The 21232-nt window shown below is 43.4% G+C and overlaps 1 protein-coding gene across 4 annotated transcripts in view; it reads right to left on the bottom strand.

Moving 5' to 3' along the window:
• The window catches only part of EGFLAM (EGF like, fibronectin type III and laminin G domains), a 394377-nt gene that overhangs the window by 54054 nt on the left and 319091 nt on the right, over window positions 1-21232 (bottom strand). For 2 of the 4 annotated variants that reach the window (XM_086361486.1, XM_086361484.1), the window contains exons 8-12: window positions 5884-5999; window positions 4977-5295; window positions 3922-4022; window positions 2371-2471; window positions 29-173 (exon numbers count right to left, since the gene is read on the bottom strand). In XM_086361486.1, coding sequence (XP_086217612.1) covers window positions 29-173; window positions 2371-2471; window positions 3922-4022; window positions 4977-5295; window positions 5884-5999 — 782 coding nt within the window. Of the gene's footprint in view, window positions 1-28; window positions 174-2370; window positions 2472-3921; window positions 4023-4683; window positions 4723-4829; window positions 4873-4976; window positions 5296-5883; window positions 6000-21232 lie in introns of those variants that run through there. The other 2 variants (XM_086361487.1, XM_086361488.1) reach the window with 2 other exon arrangements.

Below are 21232 nucleotides of genomic sequence, written 5' to 3'. Positions count from 1 at the left end.
GGAGGGTGCGAATGAGGCGCACACTCACCTGGGACTGGCCGGTCACTGGGGTGCCATTGTTCAGCTGCAGCAGCCCATTCAACCCATCTCTGTAGAGCGTAACGGTGTGCCAGCCCCCGAGTTTGATTTTGGTCTCACTTACAATGATGGCGACCCCAGTTCCACAGTTAAACCTGTGGGGGAAGAAAAGAAAACTCTTAGATCAAAGTGAAAGTGAAAGTCGCTCAGTTGTGTCCAACTCTTTGCAACTGTGTAGTCCATGGAATTCTCCAGGCCAGAATACTGGAGTGGATAGCTGTTCCCTTCTCCAGGGGATCTTCCCAACCCAGGGATTGAACCCAGGTCTCCCACATTGCAGGCGAATTCTTTACCAGCTGAGCTACCAGGGAAGCTCACTATTGTGTTCAGACTCAATGGACATCATTTCCAGGGCAGTAATAGCTTCATTAAGAGCCCGTCTGTTCAGAGCTAGGCTTATGGGTATCAAGGGCTGTTTAAATCCATACACAGAAAAACTTCCTTAGAAAGACGCCTCTTCCCTAGGACCACTTCAGTCTTGTCTTTAATCTGCCTGCAGGACCCTTCAACGTGGGGCCTCCTTTAACCCGACTTTCTCTGTAACTCAGAGAATCCTGGGCAGCTAAGATCCTCTCTCTCCTTCTCAGAGATGGCTGGATACTAAACATGGATTCAAGGTGAGGAGAATTAGAGCTTGAGTCACTCTGCGTCCGGGGATTTCTCTGGGGACTTCCCACAACTCCCAAATGACAGCCTCAGTGATATTAATAAAATGTTGAAAAAAAAACCCCAAAACGGGTCTTCACACTTATTTTGGCAAGCTGGGCAGCACTGCCATCTGTGTTCAGCTGGGCCTGAGGGCAGGTGTGGTTTCCATGGGAAGCTGCGGCTCAGAGCGGGTGTGGGTGGAGAAGGAGCATTCTCAGACAGTTGCATTATTCTTGTTTTTTTTCCCCCAACCTCCGTATGTTCTGGGGTGCCCTCCGGTCACTACACCTGACATCTAGAATTCTGACCCCTTCCAGCCAAGTTCTAAGCAGCCACCATAGCACCTCCCCCTTGGGTCCTGAGGCTGTCAGCGGGGGACACTGACCATGACATACAGTGTTGTCCTTTCCAGGATGTGCACTAATTGCAGCCTGCTTCTCATGGCCTCCCTTTGTCTCCTGATCCTCAATGGACAGGAATGGGTTGGAGAGGCATTGCAGAACTGGCTGACCTAGAGGGGGTGATCTCAGAATCACACAGTAGGAATTGCAGAGATGGAGAGCTGCTACTAGCAAATAACCAGCAGGGCTAGCAGAGTCCTTCAGATACTCCAAGCGTTAGAGCCCACGAGGTTAGGGACCACTGCCCTGGATCCTACTAGCTGAACTCAATCTCCCATCAAGCAATGCATTTAGCAAAGGATGCAGGGGGAAGGGGTAATTTTCTACCCCATGTGGAACGTTTCACAGACAGTCTTATCTATCTTAACCAAAAGTAATTTTGGTGCTGAAATAATAAAAAAACAATAATGGTTTTGGTGCTTACTGAGTGCTTGCTATGTATGGTTCAGGTACTGCTCTAAGTACTCTTATGTATTAATGCATTTAATCCTCACAGTAACTCTGGGAGGTAACACAGAGTTGGAGAGGTTAAGTCACTTGTTGAAGGTCAGGTCACCAGGGAATGTTACCATGGGGATGTTGACCAGTAAGCCATGGAGAAGCACTTGGCTGACCTCATCAAATAGTCCCATGTACACCTCTGTGAGGATGATTAAAACACATCCACAGAACTCTGCCTCCAGAAAACCACACAGAAACCAAAGGTGGGTGGCTTCCAAGATGCACTGGGACACAAATGATCGGGGCAGAGGAGGTAAGTCAAACAGTCCATCACAGTCTGGAGGGAAGATGAGAATACAGTCTGAGTCTCTAGGAACCTCCAGGAGGCTGTGGGCTCCTCTCTGGGCTCCGTGGCTGTCAGCTGAATCTACCACAGGGAACAAGGAGAAGGTCCCAGCCTTCTTCCCATCGCATCCACCAGAGCTCCGGGAAAGAAGGAACTTGACGGGCTCTGGCTCACTGCTGCATCCCCAGGCACTACCGCAGTGCCAGGTACACTGTGGGAGCTCAAGAAAACATTTGCTGTTGAGTGAATGAATGATCACAAGGTTCCAGACTCAAATTTCAGAGGTTACCCTGCTATCTTGATACCCCAGTATTTAGTAGACTGGTCCAGGCTCCATAATACACATAGTTCCTTTATTTACACTATAAATCGAGTATAGGTTTTGTTCACAGTACAGAAAGGAAAACACATTGTAGGGTAGTATTAAACATTCCAGCGGTTTCTTCCAGGAATTACCTGAACTGGAGCGCGCGCCGGATGACAGCCAGGGACATGAAATCCCCCCTGCCATGCTCATTCTCCCCGCAGTAGAGCAGTAAGCCGTCCTCAGCCTCTGCCTGTTATTAAACAAACAAAAGCCACACGAATAATGAGCACCTCCTCTTCCACAGAGGGCCACCCAGAAACACTCATGGACACGAAACTCGAGCATCTCCACTGAGGTCCTATTTACAAGCATGCAGACTCCAATTAATTCCCAGGTACACAGTTCTAGTTCATTTTCAATAAACAAGGGCAGCAACATGAACAGTGTATGAGGAATTTGGCAGTGATGTGAGAGGAAGGCGGCCCCATATCTGACCCACTCTTTACCCTTGCTGGACCCACCAGCAGAGCCCAGGGGAACCGTGTGCACAGAGGCCGTGGTCCCACGGGGGCTCCTCTCATCCTCGTCAAACTCCATTCTCACCAAAGAGCATTCCAGTTTTTCCTTTTTTTACTTCCCAAGCAAATTTGCATCTTTCCTTGCATTAGGAGAACAAGACAATACAAGCAGCCCATGGACTAGTTTGGTTTTCACCCATGCTGCCTGTCCTAGACCGGGACAAGTCATCTTGTGGATTCTCAACACTCTGACCTTAAAGGGGACTTTTTTCCCTATCTCCAAACCTATTCCTGTCATCTGAGATACCCAAAAGAACCCCTTTAAGCTGAAGGCACTGCAGCTGATTCATCGTGAAGAGCACCTATTGGGCCGTCAGCATGTGCCAGGGTTGCTTATAGCTGTTTTTCTATCTGTGCAGGTGCAGTCATAACAAGGAAGGTTGTCTGGGCTTCCATTAAAAGGGATTTGGGGATGAAGAATGCATTTATGCCTTCTGAAATCCTGGCCTGGTCATGATTATGAAAGTCAACTGAAAAAAAAAAAAAAGCACAACCTAAGAGTTGAGAATTATGTTTTATTTGATGGACTTGAGGACATTATGCCCAGGGAATAGGCTCTCAGAGCTATTAGGTTTAAAGTGTGAAAGTGTTAGTTACTCAATTGGGTTCAACTCTCTGGGACCTCATGGACTGTAGCCCAACAGGCTCTTCTGTCCACGGAATTCTCTGGGCAAGAGTACTAGAGTGGGTTGCCATTTCCTTCTCCAGGTGGTCTTCCCAAGCCAGGGACTGAACCCTGGTCTCCCGCATTGCAGGCAGATTCTTTACCATTTGAGCTGTCAGGAAAGCCCTTTAAGTCCTCAGCAATTGGGCTCAAGTCCTCAGCAAATCTGCTGAATGAAACGTAATTCTCAACTTTTAGGTTGACATGAGTAATATGGCTGGAACCCAAACATTCTCCTTGGGAACTTTCAGACCAGCCATTTCCATAGTTAGGTAACATACACAACCCACTCTCCCTTTGCTGCAGCCCTTGAGTGTGCAAATGTACCCATCGTTCTCGCTGCCCTGTGAGTGGGTTTACCCTCTGCTTCCTCTCCCCTTCTCCTTCTCCCTTTGATGCAGCACATTGCTGTGTTACGGTGCCCAACAGGCGCTCATAAAAGGATTAATCCTTCTTACCCTAAATTCAAGAGTAATTTGAAATGCCTGGTAAGAGTTCTTCAAAGGTTCAAAGGTTACATAGGAGTGACCAAAGAACTGAGGATACTGTATAACAATATCTGAAAAAAGAAAAAGACAAAAGAATGCTGTTTGCTCACTTCTTCAAATGCAAAACATCAATACCCAACACCATTGCTTGGATATCATTAAGTAAAACTCCCGATAGTCTGTTAAGCCTAGCTTACCATCTTCATTTCTCTACTCTTTACCCCTAGGATTCTCATTCCTGGGGGCATTGAGCTTCTGAAGTTCTTAGGGAGAAATCAGATCTCTGGAGATTGTTACTTGCCACTCTAAAAAGAAATCAGTGGCTCTAAGGCCACTGACACCTACTTTCACATTGCACAACTGTGTGATATGCGTTGGCTCAACTAGTATCCTTCTTGACCTTCACGCACAGATTTCTGCTGTATTTGTTGTAGAAGAGGCGTCACAAAAGTAAACCCACCCCCAAGGTGCCATTGGGATGATTTACGCATTGCTCCAAAAGGACTGCATGTTTGGCACATACAGGAATACGGCTGCTATTCAACTAGAAGCAACGGAAGACTCACATTTGCCCTGTATTGCTAACTAGCTAGTTTAATAACTAAAACATGGAAAAAAGGGCTCCTCTTAGGAAAAGGACAAGAAGGAATCTGCGTGGACTGAAGTACTGCTCTATGGCTCCCTGTAGGGTCAGCTCACCACCACGTTCCCCACCCACTCCCCCAAGCCCACCTTCTGAGCAGCTCTCACCCCTTGCCCAGGTTGCAGTGGCATCGATCCCCACCCACTCCCCCACGCACCCACCTTCTGAGCTGCTCTCACCCCCTTTGCCCAGGTTGCAGTGGCATCGATCCCCACCCACTCCCCCAAGCACCCACCTTCTGAGCAGCTCTCACCCCCTTTGCCCAGGTTGCAGTGGCATCGATCCCCACCCACTCCCCATACACCCACCTTCTGAGCAGCTCTCACCCCCTTTGCCCAGATTGCAGTGGCATCGATCCCCACCCACTCCCCCATGCACCCACCTTCTGAGCAACTCTCACCACCTTTGCCCAGGTTGCAGTGGCATCGAGAGCCCCCCCAGGTGTAGTCACTGACACAAAAGCTGTCGGCAGAGCAAAGAGTTTCATCACAAGACGTGTCAAAAAGCCTTGGCATCATAGCCACACCATGCTTTCCTTTCCTGTCCACTGGAGTGGGCTGGGGAGCCACTGCAGTTGTGGGGAGAGATGCTGGGGTTGGGGGGACAAGCCTAGAAACAGTCATTGGGTTCGGTCTAGGTGCCATCTTGGATTCCACAAAAAATTTCTTATTCCCTTCTTTGATAGCAGGAAGTGGTTTAACCTAAAGACAGAGAAGGAAAAGAAGTTCAGGATTAACATGGAGCACAGTAATTAGGTTTCCTTATTTATGGCTGATGTCTAATACATGAAACTACAGTTATTTTGATATTTCCCCAAACCTTGGGAGGTAGAGACGGCAAATAGTAGTGACTCCAGTTTATGGATAAAGAACTTCAGGTTCAAGAATTTTAAGTACCTTCCCCTGTATTACTCAGAAAATCAGTGCTAAAACTGATATTACATGATTTATCTTTATTACAGCATCATTAAGGCACATTACTTTTTCAAGGAATTGTTCATTTCTGTATCAATATTGACTTTATAAAATTTCACTTGCTTGGAATCTAAATATGCTTTTGCCAACTGGTGAAGTCAACAAGCAGAGGCTGACTTTAGAACATCAGCATAGTTGATATCTAGTTACTATTCATTTACAATCACCTGGAGACTAATAGTCAGAGGAAATAAATACGTTTTAGAAGCAAATGAGCCAATTTAAGTAACTCTTAAGTAAGATGTTTGTGGTCCACTGACTAAACCACTTTGTTCAGCAAGGAAACAAAAACACCCAGGCTGGACTTCTTGTTACCTCCTCAAAGGAAATATCCAAATCTAAGTCGTCTTCAAACGTGTCATCATCTTCACCAGCCTCTGTGTCGGTTGCATAATGGGGTCCATAGCGCCCACTTCCTGACTCCTCAGGACCTTCGTAGAGAAAGCAGCAGCCTGCAGTCAGCACCTGCCTTTGCTCCCTTTTCTATCCTAACATAGCCTGTACACAGCTGTACTGAATGGATGGAGATACATCAGAAACACACAAGGAATTCAACACAGAAGAGGAAGCAATATTGAGCAAAAAATATGAAAAACATTTAATCTCATAAGTAATCAAGGCAATGCCCATAAAAAGCAGAAAGAGCTGCCATTTTATACCAACAAGACTGGCAAAGACAAAAGTCAGATAATAAAAAATATTGCCAAGGGGATCTCCTCGGTGGCCCAATAGTTAAGACTCTACGCTCCCAATGCAGGGGGCACAGGTTCACCCCCTGGTTGGGGAACCAAGATCCTACCTGCTGCACAGCAGGGCCTGAAAAAAAAATGTACTGCTACCTTTAGACCATGAAATTTTTGCACCATGTTTTATGTCCCTGGATATGTTCCAGTGTCTCCCAGTTTACAGTCTATGGGAACTTGAACAGAATTTGTATCCTACTGTTGTGTGAAAATTGTATAAATCTTAATTGTTGAATTGGTTCATAGTGCTTTTCAGGTCTACTATGTCATCCTACTTCTCTGTAATAGAAGAGAAGAATCTTCTATTACAGAGAAGTAATAATAGAATGTACATGCATTCTATTAATTTTTGAGACTTTGATATTGAAACTCCAACTAAAAACCTTAATTTATCTACTTGAAAAAAGTAATTGTAACATATAGTGGAACTATATGTAACTTTGTTCTGTATTTTTCAAGTCTCTTGTAAATATGCTATCATATGTTCATAATTAAAAATTAAAATTATAAAATGTATTGCCAAGGATGGAATCAATGGAGACTCATACTCTGATGTTAGATGTGTAAACTGGTATATCCTCTTTGCAAAACACATGGAAATACTAAATGAAGTAGAAAATGTTCATACCTTTTGACCCAGCAATCTCACTCCCACTTACAAAATATGGAGAAGATCTTTCCCATGTATACCAGGAGACAGGAGCATAACACATTTGCAACATCATAATTTATAATAGTAAAAAAGAACCTGCTAAATTTGCTATTTATAATAACACCCCAAATATCAACAGAGAATGGATAAGTGAATTTAAATATATCTATGGAGTGGAAAACTATGTAACAGGGAAGAAGAATAAACATTTAATTGAAGCATTAGTTGAGGCATTGGATGAACATTTAGTTGAGGCATTTAATGCATCAACATGGTTTAATCTCATATGGTTTTATGCAAAAAAATGTAAGTTGCCAAGGAACATACCAGTTTGATGCCACTTACATAAAGATCAGCAGCAAGAAAAACTATATATTATTTAAGGATACATACGCACACGCAGACTTCCCTGTGGCTCAGACGATAAAGAATCTGCCTGCAATTCAGGAGACCCATGTGTGATCCTCAGGTTGGGAAGATCTCCTGGAGAAAGGAATGGCAGCCCATTCCAGTATTCTTGCCAAGAGAATTCCATGGACAGAGGAGCCTGGAGGGCTATAGTCCATGGAACTGCAAAGAGCTGGACATGATTGAGCAACTAACACAAACATACATGTATGCTTTGGGTTAGGGTACAGGACCCACTCAGATACCAATATCTGCAGATGCTCAAGTTCTTTATATAAAACACCAGAGCACAACTGGCCCTCGGTATCTGCAGGTTCTGCATCCATGGTTTCAACCAACCACAGATCAATATGGAAGACCCATTGTGTATGTAATTTAAACTCTTAAGAAAAGTAAAGCAGGGGGCTTCCCTAGTGGTCCAGTGGTTAAGAATCCACCTTGCAATACGGGGGATGTGGGTTCAATCCCTGGTCAGGGAACTAAGACCCAACATGCGGTGGAACAACTAAGCCCATGTGCCATACTACTGAGCCTGTGAGCCACAATGAAAAAGATCGCACATGATGCCCTGAAGATCCTGGGTGCTGCAACTAAGACTTGATACAGCCAAATAAATATTTTTTAAAAAAGAAAAGAAAAACAAGGCAATGATCAAAAATACCTGGGAAAAGTTAGAAGAGGACTATGAATGAGGCTGACATACAGGGTCTTTGAAAGTCCTCTAAAATATTCTATTTCTTAAGGTAGGTGCTGGATCAGATCAGATCAGTTGCTCAGTCATGTCCAACTCTTTGCGACCCCATGAATCACAGCACGCCAGGCCTCCCTGTCCATCACCAACTCCTGGAGTTCACTCAGACTCACATCCATCGAGTCGGTGATGCCATCCAGCCATCTCATCCTCTGTCGTCCCCTTCTCCTCCTGCCTCCAATCCCTCCCAGCATCAGAGTCTTTTCCAATGAGTCAACTCTTCGCATGAGGTGGCCAAAGTACTGGAGTTTCAGCTTTAGCATCATTCCTTCCAAAGAAATCCCAGGGCTGATCTCCTTCAGAATGGACTGGTTGGATCTCCTTGCAGTCCAAGGGACTCTCAAGAGTCTTCTCCAACACCACACTTCAAAAGCATCAATTCTTCGGCGCTCAGCCTTCTTCACAGTCCAACTCTCACATCCATACATGACCACAGGAAAAACCATAGCCTTGACTAGATGAACCTTTGTTGGCAAAGTAATGTCTCTGCTTTTGAATGTGCTATCTAGGTTGGTCATAACTTTCCTTCCAAGGAGTAAGCATCTTTTAATTTCATGGCTGCAGTCACCATCTGCAGTGATTTTGGAGGCCAGAAAAATAAAGTCTGACACTGTTTCCACTGTTTCCCCATCTATTTCCCATGAAGTGATGGGACTGGATGCCATGATCTTTGTTTTCTGAATGTTGAGCTTTAAGCCAACTTTATACCCATGAGCATTTATATATTACACAAAAGCATAAACTAATATATGTATAAATATACTTTTGATGTATGAGATATTTCATTAAAAGTTCTTTAAAATAAGAAAGAGACATTATACTACAGCAAACACATCCGGAAAAAAAAGGGGTCCCATGTGACATCTTGGGTGACAACCATTCCCATCCATAGGACAGCAAGATCTTTCAAAACTGAAAGGTGGGCTGAGAAAAACTTGTAGGGGACAACACAGCTTATTGTTCCTTGGGGGATGGTCAGATTAACAGTTTTATTCAGCTGTCATTCAGAAAAATCTACTGATCTGAAAGTCCGGACTTAGGCTAGACACAGGAAGCCCTACCCCCACCGTCTGAGAGTCTTTTAAAGTGCTGCTCCATAGAGTCCCCACGTCCTCCTGGTGGCTTGGGGGTAAGCACAGGTACCAGCTGATTCAGACAAACCAGGTACTGAACCTTATGGCTGTAACAACTCTGGCAACAGAAACTCACTTTTGTAGGTCACTGATGCTCATTAGTTATTGAATGATTAGTAAAAAGAAAGAAAAATGACATTAAAAACATAAATTGAACTTAAAGACAAATCTGCTTTCAGAATAAACTAAGCCAAACACCTTTCTCATAAAAGCAAACTCACCCTCCTCTAAGAAAAATAGCAAGCAGATTGACCACAGAACTGAAGGAAATGACAGAAAGGGAGTGTGGGAAGCCTGCTCAGTGGGCACACTGCTGACCAGACATCTTCTCCTGTCTTAGGAAGAGGAGCACACGGTCAGCAGGTGATCCACAGATGGCAGGGAAGGTCCTCTTCTCAAGTATGAGGCATGTCTTGGTGGAGCTTTTCTCACCATCTCCACACCAATTTCCTAGTTTTATTTAAAGCAGCCCACATGTCAGCTGAAAATTCAAGCCCGTTGGTGCCAGATTTATACCTAGATGCAAATTCTTTCAAGCCACCTGCATCCAGCCAGCACAGCTGTGTGCCAGATGTCTACACACAAACATCCAGGAAGCCGGGGACAGCTCCCCCTTCTCCTGTCTCTCTGCATCTTTGTATCTTTCTGTCTCTATCCCTGTCTCTTTCTTCTCACCCTCATCACTCTCGATTTTACCTTTGTCTCTTTTATATTTTCAGAATTGCTGAATTTCATTAGAAAGAACTGAAATGGTAATAAAAGAATTAATATAGCACATGCATGGAGAGAGATGGATTTTATCTTCAGTAGGTGGGTCTCTGTACCTCCTGTACCTCTCTTGCACCCTACACATTCTAGTCATTGTTACATAGATACTATTCTCATGAATGTCAAGATTCTCTGCATTTCATCTTATAATGCTCTACCTGGAAAAATATTTTCAGACTCCCACTGCCTACAAAATAGATGTCCAGGCTCTTTGGTTAATAATTCAAGAATCTCAGTGATCACAAAATCAGATTGATTAAATACTTTGCAGCCGAAGATGGAGAAGCTCTATACAGTCAGCCAAAACAAGACCAGGAGTTGACTGTGACTCAGATCATGAACTCTTTGTAGCAAAATTCAGACTTAGATTGAAGAAAGTAGGGAAAACCACTAACTAGGCCATTCAGGTATGACCTAAGTCAAATTCCTTATGATTATACAGTGGAAATGACAAACAGATTCAAGAGATTAGATCTGATAAACAGAGAGCCTGAGGAACTATGGATGGAGGTTTGTACCCTTGTACAGGAGGAGATCAAAACCATCCCCAAGAAAAAGAAAGGCAAAATCGTTGTTTGAAGACACCTTACAAATAGCTGAGAAAAGAAGAGAAGCAGAAGGCAAAGGAGAAAAGGAGAGATATACCCATCTGAATACAGAGTTCCAAAGAATAACAAGGAGAGATAAGAAAGCCTTCCTAAGTGAACAATCCTGGAGAAGGAAATGGCAACTCGACCCAGTATTCTTGCCTGTAAATCCCGTGGACAGAGGAGCCTGAAGAGCTACAGCCCATGGAGTTGCAAAAGAGTCGGACATGACTTGGAGACTAAATAAAGTGAACAGTGCAAAGAAACTGAGGAAAACACTAGAATAGGAAAGACCAGAGATCTCTTCAAGAAAATTAGAGATATCAAGGGAACATTTCATCAAAGATGGGCACAATAAAGGACAGAAATGCTATGGACCTGACAGAAGCAGAAGATATTAAGAAGAAGTGGCAAGAATACACAGAAGAACTATACAAAAAAAGGTCTTCATGACCCAGATAATCACGATGGTGTGATCACTCATCTAGAGCCAGACATCCTGGAGTGTGAAATCAAGTGGGCCTTAGGAAGCATCATTATGAACAAAGCTAGCAGAGGTGATGGAATTCTAGCTGAGCTTTTTCAAATCCTAAAAGATGATTCTGTTAAAGTGCTCCATTCAATATGCCAGCAAATATGAAAAACTCAGCAGTGGCCATAGGACTGGAAAAGGTTAGTTTTCATTCCAATCCCCCAAATAGGCAATGCCGAAGAATGTTCAAACTATCACACAATTGCACACATTTCACATGCTAGCAAAGTCAGGCTCAAAATTTTCCAAGCTAGGCTTCAATAGTATGTGAACCAAGAACTTCCAGGTGTTGAAGCTGGATTTAGAAAAGGCAGAGGAACCAGAGATCAAATTGCCAACATCCACTGGATCATAGAGAAGGCAATAAAATTCCAGGAAAACATCTACTTCTGCTTCACTGACTAAGTTAAAGCCTTGGACTACGTGGAACACAGCAAACTGTGGAAAATTCTGAAAGAGATGGGAATACCAGACCACCTTACCTGCCTCCTGAGAAATCTGTATGCTTTTGTAAAGAAGCAACAGTTAGAACTGGATATCGAACAAAGGACTGGTTCAAAATTGAGAGAGGAGTATGTCAAGGCTGCATATTGTCATCCTGCTTATTTAACTTATATGCAGAGTACATCATGCAAAATGCCAGGCTGGATGAAGCACAAGCTGGAATCAAGATTTCCAGGAGAAATATCAATAACCTTAGATAAACAGAAGATACCACCCTTATGGGACAAAGTGAAGAGGAACTAAAGAGCCTATTGATGAAGATGAAAGAGAAGAGTGAAAATGCTGGCTTAAACCTCCACATTCAAAAAACTAAGATCATGGCATCCCATTCCTTCACTTCATGGCAAATAGATGGGGAAGCAATGGAAACAGTGGCAGACTTTATTTTGAGGGGCTCCAAAATCACTGCAGATGGTGACTGCAGCCATGAAATTAAAAGACGTTTGCTTCTTGGAAGAAAAACTATTTCAAACCTATTAAAAAGCAGAAAACTTTGCCGGCAAAGGTCTATACAGTCAAAGCTATGGTTTTTCCATTAGTCATGTCTGGATGTGAGTGTTGGACCATAAAGAAGGCTGAGAGCTGAAGCATTGATGCTTTTGAACTGTGATGTTGGAGAAGACTCTTGAGAGTCCCTTGGACAGCAAGAAGATCAAACCAGTCAATCCTAAAGGAAATCAACCCTGAATATTCATTGGAAGGACTGATGCTGAAGCTGAAACTCCAATACTTTGGCCACAGAAGCGAAGAGCTGACTCATTAGAAAAGACCCTGAAGCTGGGAAAGATTGAAGGCAGGAGGAGAAGGGGCCAACAGAGGATGAGATGGTTGGATGGCATCACCAGCTCAATGCTCATGAGTTTGAGCAATCTCAGGGAGATGGTGAAGGACAGGGAAGCCTGGAGTGCTGCAGCCTATGGGGTCGCAAAGAGTCAGACATGACTGAGACACTGAACAACAACAAAGGTCACAGATCCTCTTTTTCCTCCCTTATCCCATCACCATTGTTTATGGAAACCTACCGCCTCTCTCATACAGACGGGTACTGTTGGGTGCTTCACATCATGCATTCCTAAACTTTACAATTATCCTGCAGTGTAAGTCTGGTAGATTTCATTTTGCAGATAAGTAAATTGAATTCAGGGAAGTTAAGCGGTTTGACTAAGATCAAAAGACTGTCTTTAAAAAAAAAAAAAACTTTTTCAGTTAGGTCTGGCCTAACCGAAAGCCAGGTTTGTCTGGTCACTGTTTTCCCATTGCCTGTAAGAGAAGAAACCACTGTGGAGGAGTCTGGGATTTATAAAATTAACATTTATTTATCATTTTTATTGTGCCAGGAGCTGTGCATATATTTTCTATTATCCTTGCCAAATCCTGTGAAATTGGTATTATTACTAACATTTTACCATGTGGAGATATCAACTGAGAAAAATTAAATAACTTGCTCAAAGGCACACAGACAGTAAACTTTATCCTTAGTTTCTTTTTGATTACATTATGCCACTTATGGGGCTTCCCTGATAGCTCAGTTGGTAAAGAATCTGCCTGCAATGCAGGAGATCCCGGTTCGATTCCTGGGTCAGAAAGATCCACTGGAGAAGGGATAGGCTACCCACTCCAGTGTTCTTGGGCTTCACTTGTAGCTCAGCTAGTAAAGAATCTGCCTGCCGTGTGGGAGACCTGGGTTCGATCCCTGGGTTGGGAAGATCCCCTGGAGAAAAAAAAGGCTACCTACTCCAGTATTCTGGCCTGGAGAATTCCACGGACTATATAGTCCATGGGGTTGCAAAGAGTTGGACAGGACAGAGCAAATTTCACTCACATGCCACTTATGATCTGACTCCAAATTGTAGTTTGACTCCTTTTTTTCCCTCTTCCAAAGTCTCAATGGCCAAACTGGTCTACTAGTTGTTTCGTGAACACAACTTGTTTTCTTACCCTGAGACTTTGGTTAACGCTCTTCTCCACATCACCTAATTTCCCCTCTCCTGTATCATAATATGTAGTTTACCTACCCTTCCAGTTGCATGCACTCTGTAGAGACAGAGCTGAATGTGTATCATCCAAAGACCAAAATCAAGTAATATTTTAAAAAGAGAACATCAGACTACTCTGGGGGGAAAAATGGTGACTCCAGAAAAGATGGAGCTGCCAAGTCATATAGAACAATTCTTCCATCTTCTCCTCGGTGGGGCTGTTCAACCACAGACATGTCTCTAATCTTGAGCTCAGAATAAGCATCCATAGTTTAATGAACTCAATAGATATTTAAACGGTATTTACACTTTCTGGAATCCTTGTGTTTCTCAACTCAAATGTGAATGCCCTGAGGGCAGGAACTATATTTTAGATTTCTGGATATGCCTCCCTACCCTCCATTTAACTAATGCTTCACACATACGCCAACAGCTAAGACCTCCACCAGGCGTGGGGACACTCACACCGCAGCACGCGCGACAGTGGCAGTCTGTCTCTGCCCTGCCCTAGCCCGCCTGGTCAGGTCTGTTTAAGCGGCGGAATATTGGGGACAAATCCTTGTGTGGTGAGACGCTGCCCCCAATCCAAAAACATTCTCCCCAGACTGTCACCATTCCTGTCTCTTTCCCCGGCTCAGAACTAGCTCTTTAGAGTTGGAAGACCATCAGGTCCAAACTTCTCATTTCATAAATGTGGAAACTCAGGCCACAGAAGAGATGTGAACTTAATACAAGGTCATGCATCTCATGAGCGGAAAATTCAATACCAGAAGCAGGCTGTATGACCCTTAATTCGACACCCAGAATACTCTAGCATACAAATGTCTAGACACCAAGCATACAAGGCACTTCAGCCAGATGGATATAGTGGAGCCAGGGATAGGGTGAAGGTAACTGAGTCCTCGTCCTGCCCCTTAACTCATCCTAGGAAGGAAATTTGAAGGAAACTCTACCTTGAAGGAAAGGACCATTGCCACCGCTGTGAAATGGTACCATGATGAGAACACAAATGACTCCAGATTCTCTGCTCATTTTGACAAGGAAAGTAAGACATGTCTTGTTCAACGAATAAGATTACTTAGTCTCTATAATCATTGCTCCTGCTTGACACTGTATGTAACACATCTCTTTAGAGCCAGAGGTTACTGCTCAGTTTGGGGAAACAAAGGGTGTGAGATAAGAGTGGGACGAGAATGTGGAATTACAAAGTCTTAGAGTCAAAGACATCTTAACTTTTGCGGAAAGACCTTGGAGATTGGCAAGCACAACAAGTCCGTTTCACAGAGGAGTAAGCTGAGGCTCAGAGAGGCCATGTGACTTGCCCAGAGAGGCAGCCCATCGGTGGCAGAGCCGACCTATGGACTCTTGATGCTGCACTCCAGTGCTTGCTGCAGCATCTCTGCTTGTCTCTCACAATCATCTCCACTTCCCATTTTAATAGGAAGGAAATGAGCAGAGAGAGGACGAGACACAGTGCAGCATGAAGACAGCTGGAATGAAGACCCCACTCTTGTTTTCTAATGGCCCCACCACCTCAGATCTCAAATCCGCTGCTTCTCTGAAGATTTTGCCAGTGCTGTTTCTAAGGGAGCACAGAACATACAGTCCAAGCCAGTGATAAGCATTCCCCCCACAGCCTGGGGTTATTGTAATTAAAGTGCATAACTTATCTCTCTCCACTTGGCACTTTGTTAATTAGGAAAAGAGAACATTAAAAAAAGAGCCATTTATTTAGAATGAGAATAGTCAAACCATTGACTGAATACAAAACAAGTTCAAGGGTTATTGCCATGAGGAAAATTGATAAACAAAAGTCAAATTTCTATATTATGGGATGACTTATTTTTTAAAAACCTATGTGCTTGTTTTTATAGAGGTTATACCCGTTTTCTCTGATGTATCAACATGATACAGTTGGAAATACCCTAGTCATGGAAACCAATAATTGGGAAAGAGACTGACATAAGTGACCGTGTGACCTTGAATGAGTCATTTAATCTCCTTGGGTCTCATGTTTTCTAATAAAATAAGGAATGGGATTGGATTTGATGACCTGCTGGCACTAGCATTCTGTGACCCTAAAGTTTACGCTTTTGATTTAGACATATTACATGCATCTGTTACTCCAAGAGAAGTCTGAAAAAGAAACAACTAGGGAATTTCTCTTATGTGGATAAAAAAGAAAAAAGGAGTTAGTTCAGCACAGAAGTTACACACCTTGGGGATTGTAACCTTGTTCAACATTATAAGCCTCCTAGATGATGTGAGCTATCATTTATCAGAGTTCATCTTCATTCATAAGAACCAGGCTGTATTTGGGACCCTTTTCTTAACCACTCTTATGAAGGATGAGAAAGGAACACTCATTCTCCACTCCTGAAGCTGCAGTCATGAGAAGAGTATCCTGAAATACTGCTGGATGCTTCGCCAACCTTTCACCTCCCTACAGAGGTAGAGACAGATGCTGAGTAGAAGCATTTGGTCCATATTTCCGAACAGAGTGAAGCTAATCTATCAAAGGACCTGGGACACAGGAAGGAATTGGGGACAAATGGGTCTCCCCCGCACCTTCCCTCTCTGCCTCGACAAGTGGAAAGCAGTGACCTGGGAAGATATTAAAACTGACCTCTCTGCAAGCCCAAACTTTCCCTCAGGTGGGTTCCATAGGCTGGACTGGGCAAAAGGGAGCTTGTGCCTTAAGAGTAAACAATGTTCTCTGATCCAGCCTTTATCATAATTATGGAAGATATTCCATTCTGTATCTTCTGAGTTTATTTCTTATTTCTCAACTGGTTCAGAAAATGGACAAAGAGAGGAAGTGTGAAACATTGAGTATCCTCAAAACCCCAACATCAGCCTTGGCGACACAGGGACTCAGAGGGTCTGCAAGAATGCTACATGGTTTCCTTCACTCCTCCCTGTCCCACAAACAATCCTTCTGGTTCTTTTCTTTCACCTGAATGAAAGTAATCCCTGGGTACAATTCTACGGTGGTAGGGGCGGGGTGGTTGGGAGACAGTGGCTCTAAAGAACCAGCCATAGGCACATATGTTTGTTCTTTCCCATTCATCATGCTTCATGAAACTCTTATTTGACTACAGCCCAAGAATGGCATGCCAGGCATCAGATGACCTCGAGAGCCCTCACCTCAAAGCCTCCCTGACTCCTTTATCTTTATGCCGGCACACACAGAGGAGGCACCAATTGCATAACCCCTGTGGAGAGTTGTCTTTTGAAGAACATAAACTAGTCAACCAAGCACAACCCACTGTATCCTTCTCCCCTGGAGTCTCCCTTTCTAAAGATAATGGGGCTGTGGAAAGCTAAGCAGATGGCCAGAAACCAAGGTGTTAGGTACCTGCTTCTCTACTACCTGCTGATGGCAGAGATACATAAGCAAAGCATGATGCGAGAGGTGGCTGTGAACACAGCAGTATAACCTCAGGCCATGTTTTCATCATGGTGTGCTGAAAATTTCAAGTGTGGAACCTTTGTAACTTCAGAGAATAATGCATACTAATTTACTGACAACATTCTGTGGGGCTATTCAGGACCTGAGGTGGAGTGGGCAGTGTACAGTTTAGATAGGCAAGCAATAGTGTCTGGCAGGGTTACATATACAGCAGGCTCACATCATTTGAATAAGAGAGCGAGTGGATGACTGAATGTTTTCTGTAAGAGCCGAATCTTCTTGCAGGGTGCTCTGCACATGATAAATGTAAAATAAAATGTCTGTTGAAAGGCCAGCTTTAATCTGGTATGTGGCAATGTTCTTTCTGAGTGTCTAACCATTCGTTTTCACTGGGAGTTTAGCAATAATTCTCAACTGACTATTAATAACAGAAGACCACTGTCCATAGCATTAGGAGGACAACAGGGCTTAAAAAGTGAGAGCTCTTTTCTTTCTGCAAGATATATATCAACTGTTTTGGCTTCCCTAGTGGCTCAAAGAGCAAAGACTCTGCCTCCAATGTGGGAGACTGGGGTTCGATCCCTGGGTCAGGAAGATCCTTTGGAGAAGGAAGTGGCAACCCACTCCAATATTTTTGCCTGGGAAATCCTATGGAAGAGGAGCCTGGTGGGCTATACAGTTTGTGGGGTCCCAGAGTCAGATATGACTGAGTGGCTAACAATGTCACTTTCATCAAGTGTTTGAGTTATCTGATTTTGTTATTCTATAATACTACTAGCAATTTGTCTTAAGAAAATAGTCGGATGTATAAAAATATTCATTATCATTAAAACATTATTTTAACAAGTTTAATGGCATGTTCTCTGCTCATGGGGTGAATATATACTTGGAAATATGGAGTCCTTGGTGCTCTTCACATGAGTGGTGGGACTGGAAGCAGACTGGAGTAGCTGAGTTAATGGGAGGCTGGAAAAAAGTAGTAACTGTAAATGTAGATGCTTCAATAACTCTAGCCTGAAGGAAAGCAGGGAAATGAGACAGTAGATGGAGAGGCTGTGGGGTTCAGGAAGTCTTTTCTGTGAGTATGGAATACATGTTTTCATGCTGATGGGAATGATCTAGAAAAGCAGAGAGTGAAAAATGGATTGTGTGGGAAAGACTGGGGTGGGGAGATGGGGTGAGGTGCAGGTAGCAACCTCCAATTGGCTTAGCATCAGACAGGGCTTGGTTCAGATCTTGCAATTAGAATCAGGAGGCAGAAGAGAGAGACTGAGCTGAGTCATGCAAAACATTTTTTTTCTCATTATAAAACCACAATTCAAACCACGGTTATAGTCAGTTCAGTTCAGTTGCTCAGTCACGTCCGACTCTTTGTGACCCCATGAACCACAGCACGCCAGGCCTCCCTGTCCATCACCAACTCCAGGCGTTTACCCAAACTCATGTCCGTTGAGTCAGTGATGCCATCCAACCATCTCACCCTCTGTCGTCCCCTTCTCCTCCTGCCCTCAATCTTTCCCAGCATCAGGATCTTTTCAAATGAGTCAGCTCTTCACATCAGGTGTCTAAAGTACTGGAGTTTCAACTTCAGCATCGGTCCTTCCAATGAACACCCAGGACTGAACTCCTTTAGGATGGACTGATTGGATCTCCTTGCAGTCCAAGGGACTCTCAAGTCTTCTCCAATACCACAGTTCAAAAGCATCAATTCTTCGGTGCTCAGCTTTCTTTATAGTCCAACTCTCACATCCATATACGACTACTGAAAAAACCATAGCCTTGACTAGACAGACCTTTGTTGACAAAGTAATGTCTCTGATTTTTAATATACTGTCTGGTTGATCATAACTTTCCTTCCAAGGAGTAAGCGTCTTTTAATTTCATGGCTGCAGTCACCATCTTCAGGGATTTTGGAGCCCAGAAAAATAAAGTCTGCCACCGTTTCCACTGTTTCCCCATCTATTTGCCATGAAGTGATGGGACCGGATGCCATGATCTTAGTTTTCTGAATGTTGAGTTTTAAGCCAACTTCTTCACTCTCCTCTTTCACTTTCATCAAGGGGCTCTTTAGTTCTTCTTCACTTTCTGCCATAAGGGTGGTGTCATCTGCGTATCTGAGGTTATTGATATTTCTCCTGGCAATCTTGATTCCAGCTTGTGCTTCTTCCAGCCCAGCGTTTCTCAGGATGTACTCTGCATACAAGTTAAATAAGCAGGGTGACAATATACAGCCTTGACATACTTCTTTTCCTTACAATTTCATTACAATTGTTCAACATTCCTTATATAATTATTTCTTTGGTAATTTCTTCCTGCAGTTGTATCCAGAAAAAAACCATTATTTTCACTGGAATATTGGTTTGCATCCTTTGGTCACACATGGACAGTTCTCTCAGAACTTGGTTTCTTTCTCATCTTTGCTAATAGGAAATTCAGAGTTTAGTGACATCCAGGACTTAACTATCTCATCTCATAACAATTGTGTCACCTATTTGGTTTCCGATCATAGTATTTCTTTTTAATTAATATGTGTGAGTGTGTGTATAAATTTTCTCAAACAACTCTGTACACAGGTGAAATAGAAATGATTTAAACATACGTTTGCTGTCCATTTCACACCTGTGACTCGTTTGTTTTGCGAATGGAAGTTTGACCCTCTTCTTCACTTTTCCTGCTCACTTCCTTCCTCCCCACCTGCCTCCTCCCCTCCGACAGTCAGCTGCATGTTTTTTGTGTCTGCATCTCTGTTTCTGCTTTGTTAGGTTTGTTCATTTGGTTTTGCTTTGTAGAGTCCATGTGTACATGAGATCACACAGTATCCGTCTTCCCCTGTCTTACTTATTTCACTTCACATAATACCCTCTAAGTCATGTAACGTCTTTCTACAGGGATAAATCATAACGGGTGTTCATTTTGAAATGCATAGAAATCACTATGTTGGGTATCACATCAGGAACAAACACAGTGTTGTGAATCAATTCTACTTCCAAAGCAAAGAAAAACAAACGCACAGAAAAAGGCGTCAGATCTGTTGTTACCAGAGATGGGGACTGCAGGAGGGAAAGCTGAAGGCAGTCAGGCGGTACAAACTTCCAGTTAAAGCACAAATAAGGACCAGGGATATAATGTAAGCATCACAAATATAATTAACACTCTATATATTATATATGAAAGCTGTTCACAGAGTAAATCACGAGTTCTCATCAGAAGAAAAAACTTCTATTTCTTTGAACTTTGTACCTATACGAGAGGACGGATGTTTACTAAACTTACTGTGATGATCTTTTCATGAGGTATTTGTGGTAAATCATCCTGCTGTACACCTTCAATTTTTACAGTGTGGTATGTCAATTATATCTCATTGAAACTGGAAGGAAAAGTACATGAAAAATACATTCAACCATCATGAGCAAACTCACACCCCAAAGCTTGCACAGCCCCAGAAGACAGCCACATTGTGGAAGAGACCGTTGGTGGTAACTGAGCTAGGGAGGGCCCATCAGTGCCCCATCACAATGAAAACAACTCCTGCTTGTAAATATTGTCATAAAAGCCGGTCTTAAATCAGGGAAGGGAGGCTGATTTTGGCCCTCAATCCAACCCCTAATCCTGCCCAACAATTCACTGAAAACTCCATAGAGAGTCTGTGGCAGTAGCAAGCCAGCCTCTCTCTGAGACATGAGATTAGCTGTGCCCAAGAAACGTTTTCAAAATGAATGGAAACAAGAGTCATCTGGTCTGGTTTTCAAATAGATATTGTGGCATATTGATTAAATCCAGACACAGAGAGTAGAGGAGGAATCAGGGGTGCCACTCAGGGTCTCCAAGCATTGAAGCCTCACAAACCTTTCTCCACCCAAGAGAAAATCATGACATGCCAACACCGAGAATTCACTGTCTAAATGGAATTATCCAGTGGACTCACCATGAGTCGCTTTCTAAGGGAAGAATTTCTGCAGGGATTTGAAACCTACACCCTGAGAAAATACCATCTAGAATCTGCTGAGCAAGGGAATAAGAGAAAGGGACAGAGCAAGCTTCCCTCCTAGCTCAGTTGGTAAATAATCTGCTTGCAATGCAGGAGACCCGGGTTCAATTCCTGGGTCAGGAAGATCCCCTGGAGAAGGAAATGGCAACCCACTCCAGAATTTTTCCATGGAGAATCCTATGGACAGAGGAGCCTGGCAAGCTCTATGTT

Source organism: Bos grunniens, chromosome 20 (assembly GCF_055505025.1).
Source record: "Bos grunniens cultivar Pamir isolate PY7600 chromosome 20, Bosgru_T2T1.0, whole genome shotgun sequence".
Classification (NCBI taxonomy): domain Eukaryota; kingdom Metazoa; phylum Chordata; class Mammalia; order Artiodactyla; family Bovidae; genus Bos; species Bos grunniens.
The sequence above is the reverse complement of the archived record's forward strand: the minus strand, read 5'-3'. Positions and strand labels throughout refer to the sequence as shown.